Source organism: Microcebus murinus, chromosome 2 (genome assembly GCF_040939455.1).
Source record: "Microcebus murinus isolate Inina chromosome 2, M.murinus_Inina_mat1.0, whole genome shotgun sequence".
Lineage (NCBI taxonomy): Eukaryota > Metazoa > Chordata > Mammalia > Primates > Cheirogaleidae > Microcebus > Microcebus murinus.
The window spans coordinates 120,805,220-120,823,966 of NC_134105.1; the positions used below are offsets into that span (position 1 = coordinate 120,805,220).

Sequence of the window (18,747 nt, forward strand, 5' to 3'; positions counted from 1 at the left end):
TTCTCTTTTCCCTCCGACAAGATTTGATGTGGACATAGGTGAACTCATAACATACGGGCTCCTTCCCTTATGTTGTGGATCTTCAGAGTCCACTTCCCGCAGGACAGGAGAGGGATGGAGGGGAAGGAAGGGCAGCAGGTGTCGGCCGTGACCTGTTGCAACGGCTCTGGTGCACGGAAAGGATAAAGGTCTGTCCACTTGATGGCAAAAGAGGAAGGGTGACCCCAAGTGGCACTGCTGTCCTTTCCTGGTTATGGGGCTGGTGTGTAGGAGGCGTCTGGGAAGGGGAGGAGTGGGCTGTCGGATTGAGTACCCTGGGTCAGCTGTTGTCACTCACAGCCCACCTTAGAGCCCTGCCGCTGACAGGCGTGGGGTCTCAGGAGGTGCTGTTCCTGAGGGTCTCTGCTCATTTCTTTCTGTGCTAAAGGCTTTTATTATTTTTAAACTTTTTAAATTCAGGATATCATGGGGGTAGGAACATTTCGGTTACATGTAATGCATTTGCCTCGCCCAAGCCAGGGCTCCAAGAGTGCCCTTCCCCCATACAGTGCGCGCCAATTCCATTCGCTCTGGATTTACCGCCTCCCCCTCCCCCATTTTAAAAGCTGTAGGCAATAAGTCCCCAAACACCTGAAACAGGAAAAGGAGAAAGAAACTTTATAAATGCACTTTGGAACTCTGAGACCAAGCTCCTGGCCAGAAGACTTGCAAACTCCCTTAATATCCTTATTCTGGATCCACTTAAATGGGAAAAGCCTCCAGTATTTTTAGCTGCTGTGTAATCAAAGAAAAAAAAGAAAGGGGAAATGTATATATTTTTCTTTCCTACTTAGAATAAGAGAACGAATTGCTCATTATCTCTTAATGGAGTCCGTGCCAGGAAGGGAGGAAAACACCCCGAGTCCCCCTTTGCTCCTCCTCTGGCCTAGACAGGATTTAAACCCAGGGAGGGAAGCCAGCGAGAGAAAAGAAGAAAGGGCCGACCGGCACCGAGGTCTGCAGCACGGAGGGCCAGGCTCGCAGGAGGCGGCAGTGTTGGAGCCCAGCCCAGCAGCCCCCAGGTAAGAACGCAGGTGCCCGGGCTTTGTTTCTGAGAGGAAGGAAGGTGGCCAGGCGGGGGTGGGCTCAAAGTGAGGTTCACATGCCTCAGTTCCCGAGCCCCCAAATCCAGGTAGTGTAATTAATATGCTACTAAGGAGTTAGGAATATTTCCCAGGATTGCGTCCTGAGTCCTTAGTATCATACTCTGCTGTTCCCTGCCAGGGCCAAGTTGGTTGCCTTGTTACCTGGCCGCGGACTACAGCAGTCTGCGCTGTAGCAGTTTCTACTTGGAGTAACGCATTTCTATATGAAATGTTGCCTTTAAGTCTAGCATGTCTTGTTCATCTTTTTTTATTTGTTGACTTCTTTACGATGTCAAAGGCTTTTTTTCCTTTTGTTGGTAATTTTTTTATCTGTTATATCTCACTGTTCTTTTAAATCCTAAAACAGAACCTTTTTAGTTGTGGTCAGGAAACTATTATAACTTTCTTTTTTTGGCTTTTGTTTGAATCAATTAAATTGATGTTTGCAAACACACTTGAACAGCTTTGAAGTTTACCCAAACATTTGATTGTGCAAAGGTTTTCATTATTATCCATAAGAGGAAAACTTCTTTTCTTCAAAGCCCCATATTATTACCCTCACAATATCTCAAAGGAAACATTTTGAAACATCTCAAGAAATGATATGGTTAAACCAGTTTTTGGAGGTCTTACTTTTTATTTATTGATTAATTTTTGTGGCTGGCAGAGATCTGGAGGAAGGAGGAAAGAATGAGTGAGAACAGGCAGAGTTTTACTTAAAAGCACAAAACTTGAGTTGCTTATATAAGCATTAACCAAAGAACAAGTCTCAACATAAAAATAAACTACCCACATCTGGACACAGGTTAGCCACAGTTCCCAAAGCCCACTGGGTTGTCGGAAAAGCCAGGGTGCCACCAACGCATCAGGTGGTACCTGCTCAGCCAGGTCTATCCACTGGCAGCTGGCAGAGCATAGGATCTGCAGGGAAGCAATCGGAGCCTTCGGGGTCTGGGCACCTGTTGCAGGCTCAGAATTAAGGTGCAGTGTCAGATACAGGAAGAAATAGCAGAATATCTGCATGGGTATCACTTTTCCCAGAGAGGAGGGAAAAAAATACCTGACATTCTATTATACAAGTTCGAACCCTGCTACGTCCCCAAGGTTGTGGGCTGCAGCTGACTCCTGAAGGAGAGAAAATAGAACAGACCATTCCAGATCATCTTGTGGCTTCTGGTTTTCCATTCCAGCAGCGTTCTGCGGTTTGAAATGGAGGGTAGACTGAGCTCCGTTCCTGAGGAGATGCCTGAGGAAACGGTGCCCAGGCACAGTGGAAACTCTTGTCTAGCACCGCTCATTCCAGAGCCTTGGCTCCTCTGGGTCTGGATAGAGACATGAGATCAGGGCTTAGGTTCCGTAGCAGCATCCGGAGCCCCAGTCCGCGAGCTGCCGATGCCGGGGTCTCAGGCCCCGTCCTGAGATGGGCAGGGCTTCGCCTGGCTCCACCACAGTGCACTCACTGCCACCAAGCTCCCTCTGATGTGTGCCCAGCGAGTGTGGGGGACAGTGCAAATCCTTGGAAATTAGCAAAGCCTCTTCTTGACAGAGGCTGGGACTTAAAAGTTATTTGGATATGTGAAAAGCCACACTTTATTTATTGATTTTTTTATTTCAGCATATCATAGGGGTACAAATGTTAAGGTTATGTATATTGCCCATGCCCCCCTCGAGTCAGAGCTTCAAGCGTGACCATCCCCCAAATGTTGCACATCTCACTCATTGTGTTTGTATATACCCATCCCCTCCTCCCCCTCCCACCCGCCCAACACCCGATAGATGTTACTCCTGTATGTCCACTTAAGTGTTGATCCATTAATACCAATTTGCTGGTGAGTACATGTGGTGCTGGTTTTTCCATTCTTGAGATACTTCACTTAGTAGAATGGGTTCCAGCTCTATCCAGGAATATACAAGAGGTGCTATATCACCATCCTTTTTTTTCTTTTCTTTTTTTTTTTTTTTTGAGACAGAGTCTCGCTTTGTTGTCCAGGCTAGAGTGAGTGCCGTGGCATCAGCCTAGCTCACAGCAACCTCAAACTCCTGGGCTTAAGCAATCCTGCTGCCTCAGTCTCCCGAGTAGCTGGGACTACAGGCACGTGCCACCATGCCCAGCTAATTTTTTCTATGTGTATTAGTTGGCCAATTAATTTTTCTATTTATAGTAGAGACGGGGTCTGGCTCTTGCTCAGGCCGGTTTCGAACTCCTGACCTCAAGCAATCGGCCCGCCTCGGCCTCCCAGAGTGCTAGGATTACAACCATTCTTTCTTAAAGCTGAATAGTACTCCATGGTATGCATATACCACATTTTATTAATCCCCTCGTGTACTGATGGGCACTTGGGTTGTTTCCACAACTGTGCAATTGTGAATTGTGCTGCTATAAACATTCGAGTTCAGTTGTCTTTTTTGTAGAGTGTCATTTGATCTTTTGGGTAGATGCCCAGTAGTGGGATTGCTGTATCCAATGGTAGATCTACTTGTATCACTTTAAAGTATCTCCATATTGCTTTCCACAGAGGCTGGACTAGTTTGCAGCCCCACCAGCAGTGTAGGAGTGTTCCTCTCTCTCCGCATCCACGCCAACATTTATTGTTTGGGGAGGAAGCCACACTTTAAACTAAAGAAAGGAATTGCGACTTTTCATTTTGTGCCTCTCTTCATCATCATTCAGCTGGAGCGGAGTTTTCATCAGATGCCTCTCCTGCCCACGGGGAATAGGGATAATTGTACATAGAGCAGTAACTAGTCATGGGGCCTCAGTGTTTGGTTGGGCATGGAGGAGGAGGGTCCCTGAATTTACACCCTGTGTCTATTTTTTCTTCTTGTTGAGCACGAGCCTGGGCCCATGAAAGCTAGAGGAAGTTATTTCTGCAGGAAAGTGAACATCTTTCCTGGTGATCAGGAAGAGCTTTTAAAGTGCTTTGTACAGAGCCTGGCACATAATAAATGCATGGAAACTGGTAGCTAGCCACCATTTCATCACCCGTCTGAGCCTTTGCAAAGCAGATTAAGATTTAGTTGACAAAACAAAAGAAAACAAGGCTGTAGCCACCCCTGAAAAAGTGATTGAGCCCTGTGGTGGGGTCAGGACAGCATCCTTTATCTTTTCTAACCCATGCTGGGTGGGCAGACTTGATGTTCCAGGAAAAGTTATTTCTCAGCGGTGTGGGAGTCGTCTCTGAGGACTCCCCAGGCACTCACTGGGAATATCCCACCAAACTAGGAGAGCAGGGGGACAGATTGATGCCGGGAATGTGAACCTACTAAGCCTTATCACATAAAATCAAATTTTCATTCTTATCCATACCCTGCTGTCTCATATCCTAAATGAAATGACTCTGCAGAGTTCAATGCCACAGAGACTAAAATAAAAATGTTCATATGTACTTGGTTCAAGTGGAGCTTGACCTAGGAAAAGCAGACCTGCCTTGTATGTCGTAGGTTCCTCCATACTGAGAGAGAGAGAGAGAGAGAGAGAGAGAGAGAGAGAGAGAGAGAGAGGGAGAGAGAGAGACAGAGAGACAGAGACACAGAGGTGAGACTGGTTGTCTAAGGTCTCCAGGCCAAGATGAGCTGAGCTAGTGTAGATTCCTCAGCCACCTGAGAACTTTCTCTCCTGGACCACGTATGTGGGTCAGAAGACCCCAGAGTCACCCAAGGCTCAGGTTGTGGATCACTAGCGAAATATGCCTACGATGTTAAGGAAGGAGAGAGGAGTTTGCCAGTGACATTTGTGACATTGATGCATTCCCAGCTGCTACCTCCCTCTTTTCCCTTCATGGTTCAATTATGTCCACCCTGTCATTTGGGGAAGAGTACCTTCTTAAGTGACTCCACTGGAAATCCATGATAATACTTTGTCTAAAACCCAAAGCAGTGCTTTAATTTGCTTGTGGTTAACTGTAAAGGCAGGATGAGGTAATGAGGGAACCAGAGAAAACCCTGAATTTAGGTAGAAAGAGCTGTAATAGTGGCTAGAAATTGGCTAATGCTCCTTTTGGTATAAGTGATAGTATTTTTCCCTGACGCTGGGTGTGTGTCTGTCTTTGGAAAAAAATGAGGTGACACAGAGACCATCCAGCCTTAGGGTTGGACAGGACCATGCGGATTCAGGGTTTGTCCTTCTCCCCTGGTCAAGGCCTGGCCAACAGCTGCCCTTATAGACAGAGTCTTTGTGCACTTTGGTGTTTCTTAGGAAGAGAATTCTCCAGCTTCTCATGAGAAATGACTGGGACTTAAGCTCCCTGTGGGGGAAACACAATTTGTCTTTTTATTCTTATTTCGGCATATTACGGGGGTACAGATTTTAAGGTTTCAATAAATGCCCATTTACTCCCCTCCCCCCACAAGTCTAAGTCTCCAGCATGACCATCCCCCAGATGGTGCACATCTCACTCATTATGTATGTATATACCCGCCCCTCGCCCCCCTCCCACCTGCCCAATACCCTATTACTGTAGTACCTATGTGTCCACTTAGGTGCTGTTCAGTTAATACCAATTTGCTGGTGAGTATATGTGGTGCTTGTTTTTCCATTCTTGGGAAACTTCACTTAGTAGTATGGGTTCCAGCTCTAACCAGGGAAATATAAGATGTGCTATATCACCGTTGTTTCTTAGAGCTGAATAGTACTCCATGGTATACATATACCACATTTTATTAATCCATTCTTGGATTGATGGGCACTTGGGCTGTTTCCACAGCCTTGCAATTATGAATCGTGCTGCTATAAACATTCGAGTGCAGGTGTCTTTTTTGTAGAGTGTCATTGGATCTTTTGGGTAGATGCCCAGCAATGGGATTGCTGGATCAAAGGGTATATTCACTTGTATCGCTTTAAGGTATCTCCATATTGCTTTCCACAGAGGTTGAACTAGTTTGCAGTCCCACCAGCAGTGTAGGAGTGTTCCCCTCTCTCCCCATCCACGCCAGCATTTATTGTTTGGAGACTTTTTGATAAAGACCATTCTCACTGGGGTTAAGTGATATCTCATTGTGGTTTTGATTTGCATTTCCCTGATGATTAGGGACGTTGAGCATTTTTTCATATGTTGTTGGCCATTCTTCTGTCTTCTTTAGAAAAGTTTCTGTTCAAGTCCTTTGCCCACTTTTTAATAGGGTTATTTGATTTTTTCTTGCTGATTTTCGTGAGTTCTAAGTATATTCTAGTTATCACACAATTCGTCTTTTAAAGGGATCATCTGTGGCACTGCTCAGAGGAAGTGCAGGCGCAGGGTTTAGTTATTGATTTGTCAGTGTTTAACTGAGCGCCCACTATGCCTTAGGTTTCCTTTATTTTCAGAAGAAACTCTCTCAAAAGTATATGGCAGGAAAGAGGACATTTGGTGCTTTTTCCTCATATAAAGGACATATAGCAGAGAGATGAAGAATATAAACATGGGTAGTGGACAGACCTGGTATGTGATGCCAACTTAGCTGCTTATTAGCTGTATAATCTGGGGAACTTACTTAACCTCTCTGAGCACCTGTAACACAGAATGACATCAATTGATTACCAAGATTTTGAGGATTAGATGAGATGCATTTTCATAAGTGTATGGCACAATGCCCATTATCTAATAAACACACACACAAAATCCAGTGGTTATTATGACTTATGTCACAAAACATTACTTTTGCAGGACTGTGCTGTGAGGCTGGGGATACAGAGGGGACCGACACAGGACGGTGGCTGCCGTCTCTGAGCTTACAGACATGTCTGGGCTAGGAACATACATATGGATTTGGCAGCTGTCAATATTTGGCTAAAAATTAAAGCCACAGTTACCAAGAGAGAAGAGAGCACAAAGGTAGAGTCCTGCAATAGCAGTGTCTCTCTGAAGGCAAGCCCGGGGGACCGTCCATCCAGCTCACGGTCAGCAGTATGCCCCCCAAAGACCTTTCTCATAAAAGCAGTACGAGGCAGCATTTGTCCCTGAGTCTTAGTGTGCCTCTGCCCCCCACTTTCCCATGCTACCCAACGCCCCTCTGCAGTCAGAATTAAAGACAGGATCAGCCTCAACAAGACAGTGATTCTTAGGGACACCTGGTTTCCTGCACACACATTTCCTATATGTAAATGCCCTTCACTTCATACATTCCTACAGCATTTACCCTCCTTTCCCTGGGAAACTGCCCCTCGATGAATAATCCCCATTCGGAAACGTGGCATCCTGCATCTTCTGGTGGAATTGGTGCCCTCCCTGCCCCTCCGCACCACGTGGAGCCCAGCCTGTGGTCTGCCGCGTGCTGGAAGAGCTGATGAGTCATCCCTTCCTGATGCTGTTAAACAGGGAGTCTCTCCTGCCACGTGTTGGAGAGCCAGCGGGCTCCTCTTGCTCATTACACTTGACAGAGTGTTAGGGTGAGGATTCCCCTGCTCTCATCTTCTTTTGAGCAATTACCCTGCCCAGGAAAGTCTGAGCGCAACTGGTGGGATCTGAGTGGCGATAATTAGCAAGGGCATGTTGTTAGAACCCAGAAGGACGGGCGGCACCGAGGGCTCCTCCAGGGGCTCCCGGGGCTTCTCAGATTCCAGGCTTCAAAAACAAACACTGCAGAACTGGGATTTGGGCAGCCTTGCTGTGGTTCATGGCAAGGGTCCGTGGTTTTTTTGCATTTGTTCAGAACTTCTTCAGAAAACCATCTGCACTCCATTTATGTCTTAGAGAACAGTGAGTCACGGGCTGGGGGTGGGGGGTGGGGGGTATTATGGTAGGAATGGGCAGAGAAGTCTGCATTTTTAGTGCTTTTGCTGTCTGGGAAGGAGGTTTTGGACAGCAAAAACTCCTGTGCTCCCACACACACAGTAGGTGCTTTAGAGATTGGTATGTGTTGTTACCGGGGATGGCAGAAGTACAACATTGAGCACCTGGGTTTGAATCTGTGGCCCTGTGCCCACTGGGTGCATAATCAGCGCAGGGTGCTCTGGGCCTCTGAGCCTCAGTTCCCATCTGGGGATCAAGCGGAGAATATGTGTGGGCCATTTCATCACTGGGCTGAGCATTTGAGAGAGGCAATTGTGGAAATCCTTATTTTTATCCTACACCTGTTTTCTGACTCACTCTCCTGGCTCTCCCACTTGCCCCATCCTCTGACAAAAATCTCAAGCAGATTCCAGAGCTTTCCAAGTCACTTTTGGTCTTAGAAGAGACGCACTTTTGTGAAGGCAGATCCATTTCACTCAGTTTCTCACCAGGCCCCATCTTGCTGGAAGCCGCAGGCACGCGGGAGGGAGGGGCCGGCGGGCGGCCAGGCGCTTTCCTTCCGCCACTTCTCCCCGACTGGCACGGCTGCTCCTGGCGTCAGCAGGCTGCTGCTGAGGGTGGGCAGGGGTCAGAAAAGAAGGGCAAGGGTGCTCGTGTTCTGCCAGGGCTGGTGGAGTTCCCTCTGGCGCTGGATGCCCTTGTTATGGCAAACGCTCCCTCGCTGGTCCATCCTCCTTTGTGGGAACTTTTTGTGTGTTCTTCAGAGATTCCCGTTTCTACCTGCCTGGCACCTCTGCCTGTCACTGGCCCCTGGCATGGCACACTTTGGCTGAGCTGTGCGCCTGCACCTTGGCCCCGGCCTGCAGCTGCCCTCTTGGTGGCTCTCACAGGCTTCATTTCTGTGGCTTCAAACTTGGCACCACCAGCGTCTTGGGCACAGGCCTCTCCCACGGTGGCCTCCCTGCTCTCTGCCGAGCAGCCTGCTGCAGCCAAGCCCCCACCCCGAACTCCTCTGGGTCAGAGCCGTGTACGGGTCTCTTTGCCCACAACCCCGTATTCACCCTGACCCCACCCCAACTCCCCAAACCGCTAGTAGCTCAGCTGTCTTTGAAATGTGTGAGCACTTGTAACCTACTGTCCAAAGCCTAGGACAAGAAACGTCCCCTGACCATTCCATGACACCTGCTCGGTGTGGAGTCCAGGGTGCAAGATGCAGTGAGTGCTCAGAAAGGATGAGCTGTCATCATCATCGTCAGTAACACGTGCTTCCGACGACAGGAAGAGCCTAGAGGGAGTGGGCGGGCAAAGGGGTGACAGGAAGAGCAACTTGTTAAGTTCTGGGCTTGGCGCTCAGTGCCGTCACATCGGGCAGGGATGCGGGCGTCGGCTCCGGCATCCCGTCTCCTGCACAGGTGAGGGGGCGGAAGCTCGGGCAAGGTGTCCTCCCAAGGCTGCGCGTCCCAGCCTGCCCGGCTTGTCTTCCCACCACACCCTGGTCGCCTTGAGTAGGACCCAGACCGGGAAAGGACGAGGCTTCCTCGCTTCCTCTGACTCTGGCACGAGTAATGACAATCCGGAGTTGGTGACAGAGCCCGTGGGCAGAGGCAGATCGATCCCTAGATAACTGCTGCTCTGCAAGACCAGCCGGGATGTGTCCTTGTGACTGAGGTTCCTGTGAGCAAATGCGAGGTGGAAACCAGGTCTCTTGTGGTCTGCCTTGCCTCGGCTTGCTGGTGCCACCCATGGGGCTGGGGCGCGGGGAGGGCGCTGGGAGGGGGGTGTTCTGCTCACTGACGGCCACGCCTCCTCCTGGTGGCAGAGGAGGCAAAACCTAACTACCTGCCCCAGCCTGGGTGGCCTGGCCTGACTGACAAACCAGGCCCCCGTGCACAGATGGATTTGAGAAACAGTGACCAAACCCCTTAGCATGGGTCTGACTATCTCCTGCCTCAGGGGGCCCCAAGGTGCCTCTACCCAGGGCTCTGTCCTGAAGAGACTCACAGCCAGTGGGCAGACAGGTGTGTTCAAGAGTAACTGTGACACGGAGGGAATCGCCAAGAGAGCAACAGAGAGGGACCTGTACATTTCTCTGAATACTTAGCAGAAACCAGGCTAGATTCCAGCTGGGGAGAAGGGGGACAGGAGAAAAGACTTTGCAGAGAAGGCATCTTATTAGAACTTCCATTTTGCTGGTTTGTGAGTGGGGGTTGTGAGCAGGACTCTGTACCGGAGTAGTAGACTTGGGTCTGAGCACACGCTCTACCCTTCCTGGCTGCGGGACTCAGGGCAACCCGTTCAACCTCTCGAGCCTCTGCTCTTCACCTGTGCAAAGCAGCATGGCTGGTCATGACACGCCTGGACTCTGAAGTCACGCTGTCTAGGTTCAAATCCTGCCACTCTTAGCTGAGTGCCTCTGGGTAAGACATTTAGGGTAGTGATGCCTTAGTTTCCCTATCTATAAAATGGGAGTTAATGATAGTTTATTCCACAAAGGATTGTTGTGAGAATGGGATGAGTTAATAAATTCGCAACACTGAGAATAGTGCCTGTCACATAGCAAGTGCTCTGTGTGCAGCCATTATGGTTCATATTGTTAAGAAGAAGCATAATATTAGGGTTATTGTAAAGATTAGGGATGAAGGGGATCAAAGCCTTGTGCAGAGTAGGCCCTCAATACAAGAGAGAGGTTATCCTTATTATTGTTAAAGTGTATGTGACCTGGAGTTAGAAGAGAAGAGCAGGGCGTCTCATGCCCCATGAGCAGTGTGAGCAAAGACGGGAGGCAATGTGTGAGGAAGGAACAGAGAAGAGTTTACTTTGGATACTCAGGAGATGCAGGATGAATTCTTTCTGCTGCTTCTCAGCTTCCTGTGGCCTCTTAGGATCTGTTAAAAAGGCCAATTTCCCTCCACAAATCTCCATGGTATTCTTTTGCATGTTTTTCTGGGTACAGGCTTCCTGGAGGGGCTTCTCCCTGTCTTTCCAAGAATGGGTCTTCAAGGGATGTTCTGCTTCCCCTTGGGGCTCCTGGCTGGCTCCGTGCTCCTCGTGGCCTCAGCCCCAGCCACTCTGGAGCCTCTCGGCTGCAGCAACAAGGAGCAACAGGTCACCGTCAGCCACACCTACAAGATCGACGTGCCCAAGTCTGCCCTGGTCCAGGTGGAGGCCGACCCTCAGCCCCTCAGCGACGACGGGGCGTCCGCCTTGGCCCTGGGGCAAGCTGGGGAGGAACAGAACCTCATCTTCAGGCACAACATCCGCCTTCAGACACCGCAGAAGGACTGTGAGCTGGCAGGCAGTGTCCAGGACCTCCTGGCTCGGGTGAAGAAGCTGGAGGAAGAGATGGCAGAGATGAGGGAACAGTGCAGTGCCCAGCGCTGCTGCCAAGGAGCTGCCGGTGAGCTCACCACCTGGGATTCATTCAACAAACATTTGATGAGGTGTTCCACCAGCCTCATGAGCACTCTATGAATCTGGTGTGTTGCCACCTCCCACTATGGGTTTTCCTAGGGGGCCACAACCCTGCTATTTACTCAATTATTCATTGGTAGTAGCTCCACAGGGTATTTGGAAGCTTGATCAGGGAGGGACTAGTGGCTTTTGAAGAGAGTCTAGACTCCTGGACAAATGCTTCCAGGGGCTGTCTTACCTGTGCATCCAATCTCTACTCAAAGGGGAAGCAATGGGATGTGGAGGAGAGAGAGAGGGCCTTGGAGCTAGACAGAACTGGGTTCAAATCTCGGTTCTACCACCTTTTAGCTGTGGGACTTGGGGCAATTACCCTTATGTTTCCTCAACTGTCCAATGAGGATAGTTCTATCAACTAGTACACTTCTGAGAGCTAGAGATGTGATATAGAAGATTCCTGGCCAGTAGAAGATATTTAGCAAATTGTAATTATTTTTATTAGTAATAGAGTACTACTATTTAATTTTATAAATAATGAGAGTTCCCTGCCTTTCCCCCGACCTTTTAAAACACAAACTGCCCAGGCTGATCCAATAATAACGAACAGTACTTTGACATAGGTTTTTGTGCCTAAAGGAATTGCTAAGTTAGGAGCATCTCCTATAGGCCAGACACGGAACTAGGCACCAGGGACGCTGCCATTACTACGTAGCATGGAATCGCCTCTGAGGGGCTTCCACCTTGCACGTGCTTTTAGGAAACAAGAGGCAGGAGCTGGGGCCAGAGAAGCGGTGGCTCTGGCTGGACTGCCCTCGGGCTGCCTCTTGCTGCAGGGCCAGAGAGGGGCCTGGGAACCCCCTTCTCTCACCTCTCATGCCCGTACTTGAGACTGGGCTAATTGTTAGCTTCTGCAGTTTCTCTTTTCCAGGCTTCAGTTAGGCTCATCGTAGGAGGTCGCAGCCTTGCTGGGTCCAGGCGCGTCCCCCAGGCTAAGACACTCAACCTGCCGCCCTGGCCCCCAGCTGACACTGTCAGGGCTGGGACATTTAAGGCCCCTTCATGGAAAGGCACCAAAAAATGACCAGCAGGCAGACGGGAAGGAACCAGGGGCATTCACCTGGGAAGGAGGAGGGAAGGCGGGTGGTTCGTGCAGCTTTCCAGCTAGAGAGAGGAGAAAAGCGTGCAGACTCTGCGCGTCAGGGGTCTGGCTGGAAGGGCCTGTCTCCCTTGTGGAGCGGGCCATCCTCCTGAGAAAGAGCCACGCCAGACCCAGAGCCCGCCAGCCGCGGCCAGGGGCTCCAAGGAAGGCGACCCCCCCCCACGGCCCCTCCACCCAGCCCCTTTCCCTCTGCCTCCCAGGTCTGAGCGGCCGCTGCGGCGGCCACGGGACCTTCTCCCCCGAGACCTGCGGCTGCCGCTGCGAGCAGGGCTGGGAGGGCGCCGCCTGCGAGCAGCCCGCCTGCCCCGGCGCGTGCAGCGGCCACGGGCGCTGCGTGGACGGGCGCTGCGAGTGCGACGCGCCCTTCGCGGGCGCCGACTGCGGCCACCGCGCCTGCCCCGAGAACTGCAGCGGGCACGGCGTGTGCGTGCGCGGCGCCTGCCAGTGCCACGAGGACTTCACGGCGGAGGACTGCAGCGAGCGGCGCTGCCCCGGCGACTGCAGCGGCCACGGCTTCTGCGACACGGGCGAGTGCTACTGCGAGGACGGCTTCACGGGCCTGGACTGCGCCCAGGGTGAGCGCGCCCTCACTCCTCCTCCTGAGCATTTACCGCAATTCACGTGGCCCTATGGGGTGGGGGGGGGGTCCTGTTTCTTTGGCCTACACCGGACCCCCTGGAGGACTTGGTGAACACAGATTGCTGGGCCCTCCCCCAGAGTTTAAGGTTCTGGGGTGGGGCCCAGGAATTTGCATTTCTAACACGTTTCCGGGTGACAGAACTTTGGGGACCACTGGTTTGTGTTCTAATGGCTCTGTGTGTGTGTGTGTGTGTGTGTGTGTGTGTGTGTGTGTGCTGTGTGTGTGTTAACTCCCCACCACATAATCGCTTCCGGGCGATGGCGAATGGTGCCCCACGCTGACCTGCATCCCTCTCGCGGTCATGGTGTTAAGCCGTCAGCTCGGTGCAGGCCCTTGGCGAGGACTCCAGCCTCCCTCCCTCCTCACCCGCTCCACCCCGTCCCTGTTCTGCCTGCAGTGGTGGCCCCGCAGGGCCTGCAGCTGCTCCGGAGCACAGAGGAGTCCCTGCTGGTGAGCTGGGAGCCCTCCAGTGAGGTGGACCACTACCTGCTCAGCTACTACCCCCTGGGGAAGGAGCTCTCCGGGAAGCAGGTCCAAGTGCCCAAGGAGCAGCACAGCTACGAGATCCCCGGTTTGCTGCCTGGAACCAAGTACATAGTCACCCTGCGCAACGTGAAGAAAGAAGTTTCCAGCAGCCCACAACATCTGCTGGCCACTACAGGTGAGGAGTAGCCAGATGCCCAGGTTTCCCTCAAGAGGCCCCATGTTAAATGTTTTCTCCCATTGTCCCCACAAACACCCTCGACTGGTCAGGCCATTGCCCTGATTTGGGGTTTGAAAACCAGAGCTGCTGCGGTCCTAGTTCCGAGGAAGAGTCCCGGTTCTCCCTGCCCTATCCCTGCTTCGTGATTACTGGGTCCTCCAAGCCAGGGGTGGCAACCTGCTGGATTGGGGCCCAACGAGTCCTCTCTGTCCCTGAGATTAGTAAGGTCTGCACCCTGACACCAGCAGCCAAAGGGTACTCCGGCCCCCCAGCCCCGCACTGAGCCTCCGAGGCCATTCAGCGAGCTCAGGTTGGCATGGGTGAGGCTGCTGGAGCCACCTGGGTTGGTTAGATTCTTCCCAGCAGGAAAGACAGCCACGCATGGCATAACTGTAGAAAGTGTAAAGCAGAGGTTGTTTACAAAGGTGTGGGTGGGGTTTGGGTGGTGAAACAGTGGACCAGCGGCAATGGGGATACACCCCAGCCTGGAGGGGCAAGGCATAGACGATGGCACTTGGATTCAGAGGGGGCTGCACGAAAGGGCTGCCTGAGGGGGTGACTTTAGTAGGGGGATGCAGGCAGTCCACTGTGTCCCCACAGGGAGGGAGTGAAGATCAGTTGCCCAAACTCTCTCTCTGTGCTCTGATCTGCTGGGAACGCAGAAGCCAGAGGGCCAGGGCACCTGGCTGACTCGTTCATAGGAGTCATAACCTGCCATGAAGAGTGGGGTGGAGGGTGGTGGAGGCTGGATCTGGGGGAACGGAGTCTCTGGTACTACCCAATGCCGCCAAAATGTTTGGAAGGGATAAGCACACTGCTTATTCTTTAGAAATTCTTGTTTCTTCATGAAAGTTCTTAAAGAGCTTAGATCCTGAAGGATTTGGAGAAAGCTGTTGGGTGAGTGACTCTGATTCATTCCTTCACCCCAATACATTTGTACTGAGCCTACCACGTACCAGACACTGTTTTAGGTGCTGATAAAAACGCACTGCCTCCATCCTGCCCTAAACTCCTGGGGAAGGATCCAGGGACATCCAGATGGATGGGACTTCGGCATGCAGTTGTCTTTGCAGAAACGTCAGGCTGCCTGTCCTTTTTGGTGGTGGGAATAGGGTGGGGCTAGGGCTGGGTCAGTGTTGGAAAGGGATGAGAGTTGGCGTCCCAAGGGCACAGTTTGTGATGGCCTTTGACAATGCCCTCCAGCCAGTGACGCCTAGGAACAGACCACTCTGTAGTTGAACACCTTCAGCTTCTCAGTTGTTTTAGCATGGAGGCTGCACACCATGGGGAGCCGGAGGGGCGTCTCAGGAAGAGGGTGTTCGGAAGGCCTGGTTATAGAATTTGGGCCTGTGTTAGGTGATTGGGGGAAGGTTTAAGGAGCAAGGATGTGCTTTGGATTGGATGCTGGCAAGAAGTGGGGGGATTCTGTGGGTGGCGATCTTAGTGACTCTAGTCTGGGAGAGGGCAGAGCAGAGGCAGCTACAGCTGTGCTTGGTAAAGGAGGAGCAGTCCGGCCAGGATGGCGCCCAGAGCCTCCCAGCGAGCGACGGAGGCGTCTGTTCTGAAAGTTATAGCAACCCCCATGCGTCCTGCTCTCAGGACTTGTGCAACCCGGCAAGTGGGAAGTTTGTCTTCCTGTCTGATCTGATTCAAGTTAAACCCAATCTTACGTGCTCCTCGGGGGAGCCTCAGATGAGAGAGACACTTATCCCCATCATAATCGTGAACATTTTCATCATGTCCCCGCTTTTTCATTTGTGCATCCGTCCAATTCTCCAAAGCCTTGCAGGACCCCTTCTATGACCTGGAGTCACTTCCATTACTCACCTGTTGACCTGTCCCTCAGGGGATTCCGTCTCTGGAGGAAATCTAGGAACAGAACCCGGAGGCTGGCAGATGGAAGCCAGTGGGCGAGGGGACCTGCTTCAGAGGACAGCCCCGGCAGCCGCTGTGTCTGCAGCAGAGCGAGCCAAGGGCGGTCAGAGCCAGGGGGCTCGAGGTCACTGAGTGCACACCCTGCCTGACACACAAATTCTCTGTCCTCATCCTGACAAGGGGTCCGGGGCCTGGGGGGAAAGACCTCCGAGGAGGAGCAGGTGGGGTTGTGACCGAGGAAGGGGGCAAGGCTGAGAATCGGGGCACTTGTCTCCCCTGTTACAAACTTACAAGCCAGGCTCCGTCAGCCTGGGGCCTGGCTGTTGGAATTCAGTGTTCCCAGAAGACCTCAACCCTCCCACCCCCCTTAGAAAAGGCTCTCCCCTTAGAGCCATATGCAGTGGTCCATTCCTTTGTAGTCACCACTAAGCTGCTAATATGTTACTATGAATAAATGTGTGCAGCAACTCTCCTCCTTCACGGGCAGGTAGACTGGGCAGCAGGAGAATGCCAGGTACCTGCTGGAAGTGCTAAAATGTGGTAGAAGGTGCAGGAAGGATACTGAGAGGGACCACATTCAAATTCATCTACTTTATAGTTTGCCTAGGGTTCATGCTTAGAGGGGAGTTTGAGAGGCAGGGGCTGTAAGTTGGGAGATGGAGGAAGGAGCTGGTTGTATTTTTTTTTTAATTTCAGCATATTATGGGGGTACAGATTTTAAGGTTTCAATAAATGCCCATTCCCCCATCCCCCCATAAGTCTGAGTCTCCAGCATGACCATCCCCCAGATGGTACACATCTCACTCATTATATATGTATATATCCGCCCCCCTCCCCCCTATCTGGTTATATTATATCATCAGTGTCATACTCTAGAAAATTTGCAGTGCATTTTCCTTAACTTTGCATGGAACCTGCACTTCTCATCCTGAGGTCATCTTGAGGGCAGGGCCTCTGCGGCCGAGGATGGGCATTCAGTCCAGAGCAGTCTGAGACCTGGGCTGAGTGGCTTGGGCGGCCGCCTGAGAGGTACAGCTTGGGCTTGAGCAAAGTCAGCGCGGGACAAGGAGGGCCTCGGGGCGCCTGATGAGAGGGCGAGCGAGGCCTTCTCGGAAGACAGTCTGCCCTCCGTACAGACTCACGTTGGTAGCTCTAAGACACCTGCGCTGAGCCAGCTCTCAATGTGTCAAGAAAGGGAGCTGACCTGGTAGCCAGTGGCCTGTCACAGGCCTTCGGGGCTTCTGCTCTTCACTGCTTTCTCTTGCCTCCCTGCCCCCGCCCTAGATCTTGCTGTGCTTGGCACTGCTTGGGTGACAGACGAGACAGAGAACTCCCTTGATGTGGAGTGGGAGAACCCCTCAACCGAGGTGGACTACTACAAGCTGCAGTATGGCCCCATGACAGGGCAGGAGGTGGCTGAGGTCATTGTGCCCAAGAGCAGTGACCCAAAGAGCCGATATGACATCACCGGTAAGAGCCAACACTGAGGATGTGAGATGTTTGCTGTGGATGGGGACAGTGTGTTCAAAAGCTATCAGCTCTGCCCTGCCTAAGTGTACACAGAGGGTCCTGGGGCCTTAGGAATCACCTTTCACCCCTGACCCCTGAAACTCCCATTCATGAGCCCACCCTGGAGGCCTGCACACTCTGCTGGGGCGTCAGAGCTGAAGCCCAGGGCCCTTGTTAGCAGATTACACTTCTGAGACGTTCTCCAAGTCAGCTAACCCCCTTGAAGGCCCGTCTCTGTCTCAGGTGGTCTTGATGGGGTACAGACTTTCCGTTTGGAGGAACTTGCGTGTGTGGGTGTGGGAGGGGGAGGGACTTTGAGATCGGTTTGTCGAGCGCGATGCACGGAAGGGTTGTGTCAGGAGGCCGGGGCAGGGCTGCCCGTCCTACTGCCTCAGCTGAGGCCGCCCAGAGCTGGAGCTCACACAGCTGCTGAGGACAGAGGGCTGCAGGACGGATCGAGTTTTACAATGCTTGGAGTTCATACAGTTTCCGGGGCTCTTTTAAAGAAAAATATCTAATCGTGAATAGCCAAGCAGGCATGGGGCCTTAGAAGGGGCTCAGGAAACTGAAGGGCCCTGAGTCTTATTAGTTTCAGGGTAAATTCTCCTCTGGGGCCGAGTTGTGTGGTCTACCCCCTGAATTCCGTCCTGGGAGAACATTTGGGGTTCTCGATGTTGTGGAGTGGAGAGTGAGGCTGTGTGCCTCACATGTGCTGCTCTTTGCTTGCATTCTGCCACCGGAGTCTGAATATCTGTGCAATGGGAACAATCGTTCATATTGCTTCTACAGAGAAATAACTTAAAAAAAAAAAAAAAAAAGGAAAGAAATCCAGGCTTGGCCAGGTGAGGTGGCTCATACCTGTAATCCTAGCACTCTGGAAGGCCGAGACGGGAGGATTGCTTGAGCTCAGGATTTCGAGACCAGCTTGAGCAAGAGCGAGACCCCGTCTCTACTAAAAATGGAAAGAAATTAGCTGGACAACTAAAAATATATAGGAAAAAAAATTTGGCAGGCACGGTGGCATGTCCCTGTAGTCCCAGCTACTCGGGAGGCTGAGGCAGCAGGATCGCTTGAGCCCAGGAGTTTGAGGTTGCTGTGAGCTAGGCTGACGCCACAGCACTCACTCTAGCCTGGGCAACAAAGCGAGACTCTGTCTCAAAATAAATAAATAAATACATAAAATCCAGGCTAATTATTACAATGAGGAAAACATTTGGAGCAATAAATAAAATTGGGACTTAACTGCTAGGTGGCCCAGCAAAGAACGGGAGCACCATCGTCATCATCACCTCTGCTCCAACCCCTCCCCCACCCCAGCCGATGGGCCCTAAGTGGGGCCTCACCTTCCGCTGTGCTGTGGGCTGCGCTCACACCCCTCACCCCTCAGAGGAGAAACCGTGGGAGGCGCTGGCTGGGGGCGGGGTGCCTGGAGCCTGCGCTCACACCCAGCCTGGCTGCTTGGTTCCAGGTCTGCAGCCCGGGACGGAGTACAAGATCACAGTTGTCCCCATGCGAGGGGAGCTGGAGGGAAAGCCGATTCTCCTGAATGGCAGGACAGGTGAGAGCTGCTTGGAGGCACTATAAACGTTTAATCATGGTCACAGTCTGATATTTGTCTTGGC

At 51.8% G+C, this 18,747-nt stretch overlaps 1 protein-coding gene across 1 annotated transcript in view; it reads left to right on the top strand.

Annotated features, from left to right (window-relative positions):
- The first annotated feature begins 10,800 nt into the window (after positions 1 to 10,800).
- TNN (tenascin N) overlaps positions 10,801 to 18,747 on the top strand; it is a 61,436-nt gene continuing 53,489 nt past the window's right edge. Inside the window, exons 1-5 of the mRNA XM_012765061.3 lie at positions 10,801 to 11,228; positions 12,599 to 12,973; positions 13,436 to 13,699; positions 16,901 to 17,086; positions 18,594 to 18,683. Of these exons, the coding sequence (XP_012620515.1) occupies positions 10,820 to 11,228; positions 12,599 to 12,973; positions 13,436 to 13,699; positions 16,901 to 17,086; positions 18,594 to 18,683 (1,324 nt within the window). The 5' untranslated portion in view covers positions 10,801 to 10,819. The remainder of the gene's footprint in view (positions 11,229 to 12,598; positions 12,974 to 13,435; positions 13,700 to 16,900; positions 17,087 to 18,593; positions 18,684 to 18,747) is intronic.